Here is a 14,896-nt window from a genome sequence, read left to right on the forward strand (position 1 = left end):
TCTGAGGAACCACTGTACTTTATTTTAACTCAATCCCACGTGCACTGCTACTGTAAATACAGAGTACCAAATGTGTAATAATTCGCTGCGGAAAATAATCCTCAACAAATGCACTATTTACTCCTGTTTGAGTGACATTTGCTAAAAATCACAGTGCCCAGCTGTGTAAGGAAATTACAGAGCCTTTAAAATAAAAAATAAAAAAAAATAAAATATATATATATATATATATATATATATATATATATATATATATATATATATAAATAAAATATTTGTAACCTAAAAATGACGTCTTCAATAGGAACGAATGGGATTAGGGCTGAGTGCCAAAGACAGGATAAAGAAGTATTGAGAGGAGGAACACATTGTTAGTTTTGGTCTTTTCATGAGATTTGTTGAAATTAAGAAAAATGTACTGTCACACTAGCCTTTAAACATAACGATACCAAATGACATAAGTACTGGCGTGTTCTGTAAGAAATCATTTGCTGTCAGCTATGCCTGTACTCCACGTTAACAGAGAAAAGAAAAAGGACAGTGGTCTCCTTTGACCCATTTAAAAATATCCACCTTACTTTCCACTGACGCTGGATTGCTACAGTAATACAGTGTGATCTGTAACTTCCTATCATGAAGATGAGCTAAACAGTTAACAATGCCGAGGTCTGACAAAGATCACTGAACAGATAATGAGGTTAATCATGAACACAAGGCCGAGTCAGAGGAACAAACAGTCATATTTGCAGCACAGACACAGGGAAGGAATGCAGACTCTGCGTGCCATGAATAGATATCACAGAGCCACATTACATGATACACTACAGCAAAGAGACAGAAAACTAGGGCAATGTCAAAGCAGCACGGTGGGCGAACACATTACCGCAAGTAAAGAAGAAGCACACAAGAAGACAGTGCAGCAGTGACAGCTTCAAAATATATTTTCTCATGGAGGAGACGACAGACAGCTGCCAGTGCTGTAACCACAGCCTCAGTTTCAGGTTTCTCTTTGCATCTTGATGGTGAAACTAGATCGCCCAGGGCCGCCATGTTGCATGATCCTTGCATATTAATGCACATTTCAATATATCTGCGCCTCACTCTCGATCTGGGATCGAAGTATGTGGTGGACCACATGGTTTAAATATATCACGCTTTACCTGTCAGATGTGGTCTGCGGTCGTAAATCTGATCCTGTGAAAATGGGTCAAATGGTTGTTATTACAAAAAAAACAGAACTAACTAACAGATGTATTAATTATCCATCCCAAAGGGGACCCAACAATGAGTCTCCTGTGCACCTCTGCCAATCGAGAGGCTTACTGGCATCTGGTTTTCTGGTAATTTATTCCATTAACATGCAGCTTCCTTTTCTTCAAAAAGACTAATGACTTATTATTTAAAAAAGATCAATCTCAGACTGGCTCTGGAACACTGAAAACCACAAAGTTGGTGTGATTTTATTCTTTTTCTGAGCCCAAACGGACCTGCAGTCTCTGCCTAAGCAGTTTTTTTAGTATGTCATTTACACATCCAAATATCTATACATGCTCTTTCGATACCACGAGCAGCCGCCCACCACCTTCTTTCAGACTTCAGGGTTTGAGGGTATACTGTACATGATGCTGTTCGTGCAGTATTCTTTAACTGGAGAGAGCCAGGGGGCACAGCATCGCTGACCTGCTTACTGAGAAAAGCGATAGTCACGACCTCGGAGGAAAGAGGATGCTGATGCTCCAGCTGATGATAACAGCAGAGACAGAGCAGTCAGATGGCGTCTATATATCCAGGAAAGAATACAGAACGCCTACTAGAATTATGATCTAGAGAGTCTATTACTCTTCACTAGGCTTTCAGTCTTTGACGGATCGATTTAAAAGGCTTCTCCAGATTGCCCCCAAGAGCCCTCTGAACTATGAGAGTAATCAGCCGGAGCTAAAAACTGACTCAACTTGCATCACTGCGTGTCACATTAGGCACCCATCAGTAAAAATAACAACCAGTCTGCCCTTATGTAGGGAACCGTGTCACGCTATGCTAACATGCTGCAATTCATAAGACGTGTGCAGTAGGGAGGAAGAAAAAAAGAGCCCCTTACTGATTTTACAACCTATAAGTGTGAAATACAGATCAAAAATCTGTGTTAGATAATACAATTTATATGAAATGTTGGAAAGAAGAAACAGCCTTATTGAACTAACTATTTTTAGCTCAAGTGATGGCAGTGTCAGTATGTTGATTCACTACTTTGGTCCAGGGTGAAATATCTCTACAACTATTCAATGGATTCAGATGGAATTTTGAACAGACACTCATGTTCCCCAGAGGATAAATTCTACTGATCCTCTGACTTTTCCTCTTGCGCCATAATAAGTGTGTTTCCTGTTTTAGATGTAGATTTTCAATTTCAGCATAAAAAATGGCAAAAAACTGTCAAAATACCACAAAGACGTTTTTGCACTTGGCTATGGTAGAAAAGATTATGGGCCATATCTTGCATCCAGCGCTACAAGGCGCAAAGCCCGGCGCAAGTGTCTTGGCTATTTTAAGACAGTCCAGCGCCCGCGTCATTTAAATAGCAAATGCACCTACGCCCATCTGGTCTTACAGGGAGGTGTGTTTAGGTGAATTCTTGGCGTATTGCTATCTTGAGGCAGCGGTTAATAGTGCAGCATTTCATTGTTATTTTAACAGCGCATTAGTAAAATGTGCCTAAGCTTGTGCACAGCGAGCGCACACTATGCTTGTTACACACACAGGGAAGCGCAGCAGCACACAAACATGCAAAAGATTACAAATAAAAATATTACGGTGCAAATCCGCCATCATAATAGCAATGCGCCAAGGTACAAACGTGCCTGGCTTTTAAAGAGAATGGGAGATGACACTCTTGATTGGTTTATTGCATGTTATGCCCAAAACACACCTATGAATTAATGAAGACACTAAAGTACAACCCTTTTGAACCATGCGCCCGGCGCACGGACCCTTTTTTCCGCCGTTAAACTACGCACCTGCGCCATGCGGTACACGCCATGCGCTTAGATCGTTTAAGTAGGGCCCAATGTTTTATAAAGAGTGCAATAGAAGCAGACTTTGAGAATAAACTGGAAGCATGTGACTAGCTTCCGCTCTACTGAAGAAAGATCAGATATGTGTGGACAAGGAGGATGAGGAGATCACAAAATAATTCAATTAAAAAAAAAATATATATTTCCATCACATTTTCCAAATCGCTTTCCATCGTTAGAGGATTGACTGGCGCTCTTTTGATTGTGTCATCTTGTTGTGCGCTCTTCTTTTGCAATGGTTTAATGGCTAGCATGACTGGAGACTCTAAGTTTTGTTGACCTAAACATCAGTTCAGTCACAGAGAATATTGGAGATATCACAATGAAAAAAAGTTTCAATCTTGTTTATACTGATCCCAAAACACTCACAAATCTCAGCCTTAATTGCGGAGCTCAACAGCACAGAGCTGTGATAGCACGAGACCTAAAATTAGCCATCACTCTGAGTAAACAAGATCCACATCCTGAGCTGTTCATCATAACAGAAGCTCCTTCTGGGAGAACCTGATCAGTGCGGGCTCAGGTATCAGAGCTACTTGTTGACCTCACCTGCCTCAGGCTCTCATTATTGGCACCTTTTACACAGCAGCTATTTCAGCAGCTACTTCACTTCTGTGACCTGCCAGTGAAATCTAGACCACTTTCAAAACTGGTTTGGGCAGTTTGCCATCAAAAAAGACTCATGTCATGTGAACCTCGCTTAAAGGACGGCCGAGTCCATAAATCTCACTAGGGGGATATTATTTCCACCGGCAGCCATTGTGAGTGTCAACCCCTGCCAAGCACGTCTAAGGTGACAAGTATCACAATGAGTAAAACAAAATGGCAGGACACATTCCCTGTGATACCATCCGAGAGGTGATACTTGTTGTCACTTGTTGTGACATATATCAACAGAACGGAACGGCTTTTATCGTTGATTACATTTAGTCACATGGAGAATTCATGCAGATTGGAGATCCTGCTGCCTTTGCATGTGTTCAGTGTTCACCGCTCATCTGCACATTTCTAAAGCATCTCCCCTCCACAAACCACCCTCAAATAATCAACAACACAGACTAAAAGCTTTGGCTTCAGTTTCCCAACATGCTACACCTGCATCATAATAACTGATTCTGACATAAGTTGGACGGTTGAAAGAAAAATACTCTTCTATGGGAAAATACCTTTACAATGATGTCTATGATTATGTTAAGAGGCACTGCAATAAGCAGAAATGGGACCTTGCAAGTAAAACTGTCTACTTTTAAAATTAATGTAATAAAATTTACATGAGGCGTTTTCTTTTTGTGCGGTGTTGGAAAAAGAAGGAACCTTGGGCTCAGATCTTTGCTATTTTTACTAAATGCTAATTGTGGCATGAGATAGCACCTCCAGCTCTCAGAGAAAGTGCCAGCGTTAGCAATGACATCGCTGTTTGCACATCTCATGTGATAAATCCTTTAGAGAAAAGTCCTGAAAATAGTCTGAAATGGAATTTCTTTTCAGTCTGCTAGTGTTTGCTTGTAAATATGTGTAATATAAAATCAAGTGGTCTCTATGTAGCCCCCCCCCCACCCCTGTATGGTAGTTTAAGGAATAGTTTGATATTTTGGGAAATAAGCTTTAATCACTTTCCTGCCAAAGGTAGCTGAGAAAATATAATATAAATATAATTCTCATGTCTGTATGCTAAATATGAAGCTAGACTCAGCAGCTGGTCAGTTTAGTTTAGTATAAAGAAACAACTAGCCCGACTTTGTCTAAAGATAACAAAATCCACCTACCAGTATCTGTAAAGTTCACAAATTAACATTAACAATCTTGTTTAATCATTCATAAAAATGTATTAATTTCTGATGAATTGTGTAATGCAAAATGCACTGCTTGATTCTGCTTTTAGTGGGGGTTTCCCATATACGAATCTAGGGTCTAAGGATAGAGAGTGCGGTATGTTGTTGTACAACTTGGAAAGGCCTCTGAGACTAATTTGTGATTTTGGGCTATTTAATAAAATTGCAAATAAAATTGTACCTAAAAATACCGGGATTCACCTTGCTGGGGGAGACTGTGCTGAAATAGGCCAGCCGCTGACTCACAGCTCACAGCTCAAAGTGACACTGACCGAGATAAGATCAGACTCACTCTTGGCTGTGGCATTAACATCCTTATGTTATGCAAGTCTCCTCTCCAAAAACACAGCTCCTTCAGCTCAGCTGCTGTCCAGCTTTTACCTCACAGTACAGTATGCACACCTCTAATGTGCAGTATGTCTATGCGGTAGTTCTGTATTTTTAGCACAGGAACAATAATCTGACACCAAAGTGGTTCTACAGGAGATGGCTGTTGTTCAGTGAGCCCATTATTGTTATTAAACACCATTATGGTTACATAAATGTGAGGTGGAGGGAGCACACTTTAGTGAAAAGAAGAGCTGGAGAGCATACAGAAGTAGGATGTGGGGGTGGATAAAGAGTGAATCACAGATTACTGAAAGGCGATGGAGCAGCGCAGGTGATCCAGGTGAGCTACAGCTTGTTGCAGGGAGACGGAGGTGCTTACGTGAGAGAGAGGGTGAAGTGAAAGCGCTGGCGGAGGCCCTTGAAGGTCAGGAAGGAGTGCGGGGGGAAGTTGCGTGTGGTCATCTCACAGTAGGGTTTCTCGTAGCCGCCCGGCGGACAATCACACTTAAACCCGCCGACAAGCAGGTTGACACAGGAGCCCCCGTTCTTGCAGACTCCCGGAGCACAGCGGCCCGAGCGGGACGACAGCTCGCAGAGCTCTCCTGGATACAGAGAGGTGGATGGAGAAGGAGAAAGGTGGCGAGAAATGAGGATTAATATCATTTGTGACAAGCAGCATCACCTCAGTCATCCCTGTGGCTTCCACCCCAGGGACGCCACACTGCTATATGCTTCCTTTCTGTCACTGCAGCTGTCCTATATGTGCCGCTATAGAGGTCTGAAATGATCTGCCTGAAATATACAGCTCTACTGTTTCAAACATACAGGAGTCAATGAAAAATAAATGATTACATTGTTAACTAAGTGTATTAGAGGAAAACTGACTCAAGAGTCAGAGGTATGAACAGTTTTCTCTTTGAGTGTTTCAGCAGCTTCAGTGTTTCTCTCTCCTCTGTGTCACACCCAGCGTAACTCCCCCTCCTCCCTCTGGGAATATGGTTGCAGTTTGTGCTGCATTCATATTCAGGGAGACAACTTGATGTCTCAAAGCAGTGAGTTGAAAGTGTTTATGCATTCAGAATCTGAAGCCGTCAAACGCAATGATTGCAGTTTCTGCAGACTGGGGTGGCTCATGATGATTACTTTCCGCTTTTTCACACTTTACAGACATTTGAGGAGTTCATTTTCAAATGTCAACCAGAAATAAATAGTTGTGTCCTTCCTATCAGACACTGATATCCATACTCTGATTTACAGGTCTCTTCCCAAGTGAATCTATGTTGATGCTTTCATGATAAACACTTGTCGAACCGTTCTTAAATACCAGTCAAAGGTAAGTAATGGGTCACAAATAGGGCTGCAACTAACGATTATTTACATAATTGATTAATCTGATAATTATTTTCTTGATAAATCGATTTATCCTTTGCCCTAAAAAATGACAAGAAACAGTGAGAAATGTCCAAAACCCAACAATATTCAGTTAACTATCACATAAGACAAACAAATGCACAATTGAGAATCTTAAAGAGAGCAGCTGAACTACTGCTTGAAAAATGACCTAGAGAATTAATTGATTATCAAAATAGTTACAGACTGTTGACAAACTGTGAGATGGACAGGCTAGCTAGCTCTCCCGGCGCCACGCAGGCACAGAACGTACATGCTCAAGTGCATCAAGAGAACTTTTTGGCCAAGACACAGTCCACGTGAGGCGACGCCACAGTCGGCCTTCATCGCCACTACTTCTTTGCCGCCTGCCTAGTCTGTCAGCACCTTTATTCTTATTGCGTTGATCCACGGTAGAGAGGTGCTTTCTATCTTCTATGATAATTTGGGATATATTTGGGTTTTGGACTGTTGGTCGGTAAAAAACAAAAACAAATTATTAAGACCATTTTTCGACACTTTATAGACAAATCAATCAATTGATTGACTAACCAAGAACGTTTTTAAAAGATTAGTCAATGATAAAAAATAATCGTCTGTCGCACCCTAACATTGAGCTGAACTACAGAAGGAGACAGACGACTGCCTGTCACACCAAGCCAACAAAGCAAACAGTTATCAATTTGAAGGGGAAGATCATTACAGCAGCCAGACATGCACAGACAAAGATACTGTGTCCCAGGCCTTCGCCCTCCTCGGCCCTGCAGTCCGGCTCACATGTGCCGTTTGTCCGGATCCTCTGGATTGGGAGGCTGCAGCAGTTGCTCAGGCGAGACTGCGCGCTCCCATCCGTGAGCTGGAATTTGTGCCAAGCCACTCAGTCAGCAGTGTGGAAGACTTCCGCTGTGTAGGCTACTACACTGTAACACTGTAACACTGGCGCGCGCGCACACACGCGCGCGCGCACGCACGCACGCACGCACACGCACACACACACACACACACACACACACACACACACACACACACACACACACACACACACACACACACACACACACACACACACACACACACACACACACACACACACACACAGCCTACATCTTCATCCAACACAACTGATACACAGGCCTTTTATTTACTCTTTGACTATTAATCACTCTATTCACAGTCCGCTGAAAGCAAGTTTCTTTGTTTTATCACTGTGAATATCACTGGGGTGAATCTATTCAGTGAAGTGAAGTCAAGAGATGAGACGTTAAAGTTGGTGAAAATGACACTGAACATCTTTCAATTTACAGAAACAAATAAAAACTTAATTCAGAAGACAGCAATTAAACTTTAAACTGCCGTTTACAACAAGGAAACAAATTATAAAAGGATTTTAAATCATCACTTAATGTTTAGAAATAAGAAATACATGCTTTACAGTCTGGTAATAACTAAATAAAAAAAACCCGTTTGGGTTGCCAGGTTGTGGGCCCACATTCTGTTAACATAGCTTGTTTTGCCTGCTTAGAGCTTTAATTCAAACGAAAAAAACTCCTCCTTTGAACTGCTGACCTCCCGGAGGAAAGCTGCAGAGCATCAAGGCAAAACCTTTTATAAAAAGATGTACTAAAATGTATAACTGCAGCATTGATGGCTTATTGTTAAAACCCTCAACCTTTGAAGGTTTTGTTAATGGGAAGGGTTTCTTTGACTTGTATGTTCATTACCTCACATCCCAAAAGGTCTTTTTATTTATGCTTTATAATGATTACTAATCTGTAAGACACCAATAAACTGTCTTTTAACCTGAAGCCATCATTGACAACTTTATAAGTATGCCCCACTCTAAAGTGGTATGACATCTTGTAGCATGTCAGGGTCTCGGTGCCACGCTCTTCCAGAAGCAACAAAATGGAGTGCAGTACCCACTCTACACTGTGAGCACATGACAATTTACTGTCAGGTTCTTCCTGATGACAAACAGCTACTGCTGGCCAGCCGGCTGGAAAATAAAGCCTTTCAGTTACAGTGCTGTCTGCCTCGTTATTAATTCAGCAACTTGCTGTAGGCAATAAACTACTTGTGTTTCTTTAAGCAGTCACAGTGGTCAAACATTGCATCAGCAAACAGAGCTGTATTGTATGGTCCAGTTACGGCAACACTGAGTTGTGCTTAACTGTGAAAAACACAAACATAACAACAAGTTTAACAATTAACAGTACATTTTTGTACAAATGTATACAGATCTGCTTCACTGATACCTGACAAAATGCTCTTCAGTTCATCCCTGTGGGACGTCTCCGCCCCAACAGCTTTTACGTTGCCAGGTGAGCAGCACAGTGGGCGGGGATGGGATCACAGTCACAATTCTACAGATTATCCTGATCAATAATTCAAACATGTCTCCTGTGCTCTATTTACGCCCCTCTATAAATCAATCCCAGTGCCCACACTCTGTGTTTGCTGCCAGCATGAATCATTAAGGCAGGAAATCACATAGAGATCCGTTTTTTATTTAGACAGGAGGAGTCTTTTCAGCACTTTGCTCTGTGATTTCTGTTTTTGATACAGTAATTAAATCTGAGATAATACTTGAGTGAACATATACTGACTGACAAATTCAAACTTTTGCTGCAGATATTCACCCTTAAAGCACACCAGCTCTTATTTATCTAAGACCACTAAACAATCAAAAGCAGTGTTAAGTTGTTATTAAATAATTAAACCCGACAAGAGAATAATCTAACGATGTAGTGTTACTGTGCACCAGCCCTGTGTGCAAAACGTGTTTCCTCAGAGATCTTAAACCTGAGGTGTGTCTGAGCTGCTGCTAGGTAACAGAGGAGCATCTTCGAGTGGCTTTATCCCTCTAGACACACCAAAGACAACAAGCTCAAGGAAACTGAGAGCAGGATCCACTTTCACTACAGCAGAGACTCAGATTGTCCAAATTCAGAGAGCAACCACTCAGGATTATTGAAGGTGAATGAAGACATGAAGACATCTATAACAGAATAGATATATGACCTCAAGCTACATCTGTGATCAAATCTTCTTGTCACATCGCAGGTCATCTAGAGCCTGAGGACCCAAACACTTCTTACACAGAGACACATCAACAAAGACCCAGAATAATTCTGCTGCACTAAAAAACTGATACACCTTTTTGACACAATTACATATTTTTTTATTGTATTTTTTGTTATTCTTTTTATGATTCTTGACTTTTGCAGTACAGTTTTTTTTTCATTTCTCCTGCTATGTTTATTGTATGCACCAAACACTGAGGCAAATTCCTTGTATGTGAAAGCCTACTTGGCATAAACCTGACTCTGATTCTGATTGATTGAAATTTGTTTCTACATACACTTTGTGTTATAAGCAAATGACCAAAGTCATTACCGCAGCAGATTATATAATATTAGGATCTTTGTTGCATGTCATCCATCCCTTCCCATTTTTCTCTCCTCTGTGTCCTGTCATCTCTTTACAATCTACTATCAATAAAGGCATTAAATCCTAAAAATTTCAAACTCTTAGAGATATGAGCGACTGTACAAAACAATAGCGATACAATTGTCCGATCGGTTTCAGACCTATGCTGACTTTATAAAGGGGATCGGACCAGATGTGACCGATCCACATTATATTCAGTTTCTTCGTGTCATTATAAAATTAAATCATTATGGCACTGCTATGTCACAAGCTCACACAGTGAGGTATACAAATTTTAATTTGAGAAAAAAAGAGCAGTGGTGTGGTTCAGGAATCTGTATTGGCTGATACAGTATGTGTCTGGCAACGTTCTTTTATTCACGCCATCTCTCAGAGGCAAATTATAGTGGCTTTCAGTGTTTGGCATGTGTTAATTTCAAACACTGATGTGAGGTGAAAAAAACGGGAGTGTGAACATCCACCCGTATTTGCTCCAAAAGCATGTCTGCGTATCAAAACACCACAAATGGATTCTCGATTATTCACTGAATTACCAGAGGAAAAAAAGGGACTTTCTCATCACAGGTCAGCAGTTAGCTGATGAATGATCATCACAAACACACATTTTCATACAGATGAAAAAAAAGTGAATTGCTCACATTGTGTGTTTTAAGATAAACATGAAAGAACATGTTGTTCTGCATCTACGGAATGACTCAGCCGAGCCAAATCATTCACTCAGTCCTACTGAAGAACAGCAAAGACGATGGCTGTTATATTTTTTCATTTTCTCTCCTTCTACCATCTGGCAACGCCTACGGTCCAACACACACACACACACACACACACACACACACACACACACACACACACACGCACCATTAACACATATACATTCCACAGATTGTCCATCCAACTTTCTTACACAGAGAATCGCAGCTTTTCAGCACTTAGCTACCCACCCGAATCACACAGCATGAGCAATTTAGCACACACACCCACACACACACACACCCCCCACTAAAGGCTGGAGACTGGTGAACTCAAGGTTTACTGAAGCAGAACAGTGGGGTTTGTAGATCACAGAGGAAAAAACATGTAGTCTGAATGACCTTGTTTGATCAGACAGTCTGGTAAGCGTGATTCAAACATCTTAAATCATCAGCTACTAAACCACATTCACTCTCACACAACTTCAGTTGTCCTGCATCCTGGATCTAATAGCACCTGGGTCTAAAAACCCTACTGACAGAGATTAATGCAGTTGATTGTGGTCCCTGCTACAGTATGAAAATACGCCCACTTCACCCACTCACACATTCACTCTTCGTCTCTACCCATTCGCGTTAAAAGCACCTACAGTTCAGCTCCAACACCCACAGCTGTGCATAAGAATATGTATGTGCCACTCAACCTGGACTCTGAGTGACTGAGCCCACACATTTGAATGCCCAACACTATTTCAGGTTTCATAAACAGCGACATGAATAGGTGAAAAAGCCTTTTAATGTTTGACGAGGAATAATGGAAGCAATGCCATTACAGAGAGCACACAGACAACTGCTTTCTGCTTTCCAGTTTAGATATTTATTTTAACAGGAGACCTTGATTTAGATAGAAAATGTCATCTGTAATTTTAGTTAAAGTGATCATTTATCACAAGTTTTTACAAAAAGAAAGTGAAATGGTCCTTCACCAGCTCCGACTTCTGCAATTAGATAAGATGAAGTCACAGCTGCTGAACACCTGCACATAAATGTAACGATTCTAAATAAAAAAAAAAGACTTAAGTATCATCTCAAACAACCATAATTAGAGAAGTAATATGTAATGTACACAACTATAAACTAGACCTGCAAAGATTAATCGATTAGTTGTCAACTCTTAAATTAATCGGCAACTATTTTGATAATCAATTAGTCGGTTTGAGTAATTCTTTTAAGACAAAAGTAAAAATTCTTTGATTCCAGCTTCTTAAATGTGAATATTTTCTAGTTTCTTCTCTCCTCTGTGACAGTAAACTGAATATCTTTGAGTTGTGGACAAAACAAGACATTTGAGGATGTCATTTTGGGCTTTTGGGAAACACTGATCTACATTTTTCACCATTTTCTGACATTTTAGAGACCAAACAACTAATCGATTAATCGAGAAAAAAAATCAACAGATTAATCGACTATGAAAATAATCGTTAGTTGCAGCCCTACTATAAACTCTAATTTGTATTACTTTATTTTAATTTTGATAAAACGGTGGTAGAAGAAGTACTCACAAAAAGTTAAAGTACCCATTATAATCCCCTATTTCAGAATATTACAGAATTGGATTATGATGCATTCAAATCACTTACTTTTAACTATTTTATACTGCTGGGTAGCCTTAACCATAATAACACATCAGACTATATTTGTTGATTCTATCTTGTATTAATAATTTGTATAAAAGTTAGTATATTATAATAGTATTTATAATAAAATCTGAATCTGTAAAGTAACTAGTGACTAAAACTGTCAAGGAAATGTAGTGGAGTAGTATATATATATATGAATATGGAGGTAGAGGTTTTAAGTAGCATACAATTGATACTTAAGTAAAGTTAAAGTGCCTCAAAATTGCTTGAGTAAATGTACTTTACGTTACGTTACATCACTGGATTTAATAAACCAACTAGCATGGTGCTTCAAAGACAAGATGAAACTCTAAATCACATTAAGAAGTCAGGGTTTGACCCATTTAACCTCTCAACAAAAAGATGGGGCAACTACCCAAATATTCATACTGTATAAATTAGCATATTTTAATTTGCTTCCTCTTTAAACTCCTTTTCAACTCCTCCCTTTTCCCCTTAACCATAAAACGTATGAGCAGACAGTCTTTAACCCTTTGAGGATGTGAATAATTTCTGGAGCAGAGAATGAATAACAAGTCCTGCAACCAGTTAGCAATTTTGCTGCCAACAGTAATACATTCATTCTTCATAATTGCTGCATAAGGAAGCTTCTGTTCTCTCCGTTTCGACATACTGTGTGCTTTGTGATGTATTTTTTCATCTCAGTTGTTTTTACCATGGGGCATTTTACAGCCAGGGGACACTCTCCATCTGTAGCCATCTATAATTAATAATTCCCTTCCATTATTCCTCTCAGTGATACTCCTCTGGACAGAGAAACTGCTGTTGTTTTCTTCACAAAGTAAAGATTTCTCCTTTACTTTGTGGGTCGTTTGTGGGACTTTGTAAAAGATTTCTCCTTTACAAAGTCCCCAACCTCCAAATATACATCAGAGAGGAAACAGAGGTTGTATCAATGAGGATGTTATATCATCAGTCTTCCTGTTCTTTGAAACAGTCCACTCCTACAGCTCAGGATGAAGTTGTGAGTGTAGGTGTAGATAAATCGTAGGTATAACAGGCTATTCAAGGGTAGCATAAATAGAAATGGATTTTGACCACAAATGCACCCAAATGAAGCGTAACAACAAGGTCACTTCAACTTGATCTGGTAAATAAACCAGATAAAGAACAAACAAACAAACAGGGCGCTCGGACAGCTCAGTTGGTAGAGCGGGTGCCCATATATAGAGGTTTACTCCTCGACGCAGCAGGCCCGGGTTTGACTCCGACCTGCGGCCCTTTGCTGCATGTCATTCCCCCTCTCTCTCCCCTTTCATTTCTTCAGCTGTCCTGTCAATAAAGGCCTAAAAATGTATGTGCAATCTTAAAAAAAAACAAAAACAAACAGACTAATCTGACGTGGCATTCGGCCTCAGTTACAACAATCTACTTCTAAAATGTACAGAAATTAACAGCAACTGTTTACTTCCGCTATGGCTGACTGCAACAGGAATAATCAGATCAATAACTCATCACTCAGCCTTCAGTATACAGGACAGTCTACATTTATAAAGGGCCAGGTTCAATAAAGAGCTGAAGAGGGGCGTGAATCGGACAGATGTGGACATTAAAGCTCCCATGGGATCTTGGTGAAGGAGAAGAAATTAACATTTTGACGGTGGACACAGCTTGGCAGAAATTGTGCCCTTTCACCTTTTAGTGGCACTACGTTTGAAGACAGGAAAATTATTCAGTGGGAATTCATGTGGGACAGATAGCTAATCCCCCTGCCTTAAACAGTGATTGTCGATTCATATCTTAGAAACCGTAGGCTACCCAAGTACGGCAGGCTCTGGATTTCGCCACATACCAAAATAGTGCGCTGTAGTAAGGCCGATACATGTATCTAAAGAGTTTGGATGAAAGGTAACATTTGCCAAACTAATTGGTATGCCTTCATCCTAAAAGCCTTTCCTCTTGTATAAGTAAAAATATGAACAATAAAGTATAAATCTAACCTTGTTTACTTGTCCAAGTATGTTTCTCCATAGTAAGCTACAGTCTGATCTTACATTTTTCCTTATCATACTTGACTACGGTGGAGAGAGTCAGCAGCTTCAGGTTCCTAAGGGGTTCACATCAGCGAGGATCTGACCTGGACACCACACAAACACCATCACAAGGACAGCAAGAAAGTAGTCTTGCATTGCCAGACCTATCTCCACAGCACTGTCAGTGCTGGAGAATGGCCTGGCTACACTACTTATCCATTCTGGGATAGGGGAAAAAAATGCTCTGGCTTGTTTGTATTTCTTTAAACCAATCACAACCATCCTAAGCCCCGGATACAGCGACAGTGTTCTTCTAAAATAGATAGCGGAGATAGCGGAAGGGGAGGGACATCTGGTGCGTGAGAGATGTGTCAGATGTAAGGCTTTATTCCAGCAAGACTAGCAAGACAGCAGCTCTTATTCTTCCTCAGGCTTAGGAGGTTCAACATGGACTCCAGGATA

At 40.4% G+C, this 14,896-nt stretch overlaps 1 protein-coding gene across 4 annotated transcripts in view; it reads right to left on the reverse strand.

Moving 5' to 3' along the window:
- The window catches only part of celsr2 (cadherin, EGF LAG seven-pass G-type receptor 2), a 67,822-nt gene that overhangs the window by 29,486 nt on the left and 23,440 nt on the right, over nt 1–14,896 (reverse strand). For all 4 annotated transcript variants that reach the window (XM_031287453.2, XM_031287452.2, XM_031287449.2 and 1 more), the window contains exon 3: nt 5,613–5,835. In XM_031287453.2, the coding sequence (XP_031143313.1) occupies nt 5,613–5,835 (223 nt within the window). The remainder of the gene's footprint in view (nt 1–5,612; nt 5,836–14,896) is intronic.

Source organism: Sander lucioperca, chromosome 6, assembly GCF_008315115.2.
Source record: "Sander lucioperca isolate FBNREF2018 chromosome 6, SLUC_FBN_1.2, whole genome shotgun sequence".
NCBI classification, from domain to species: Eukaryota; Metazoa; Chordata; class Actinopteri; order Perciformes; family Percidae; genus Sander; species Sander lucioperca.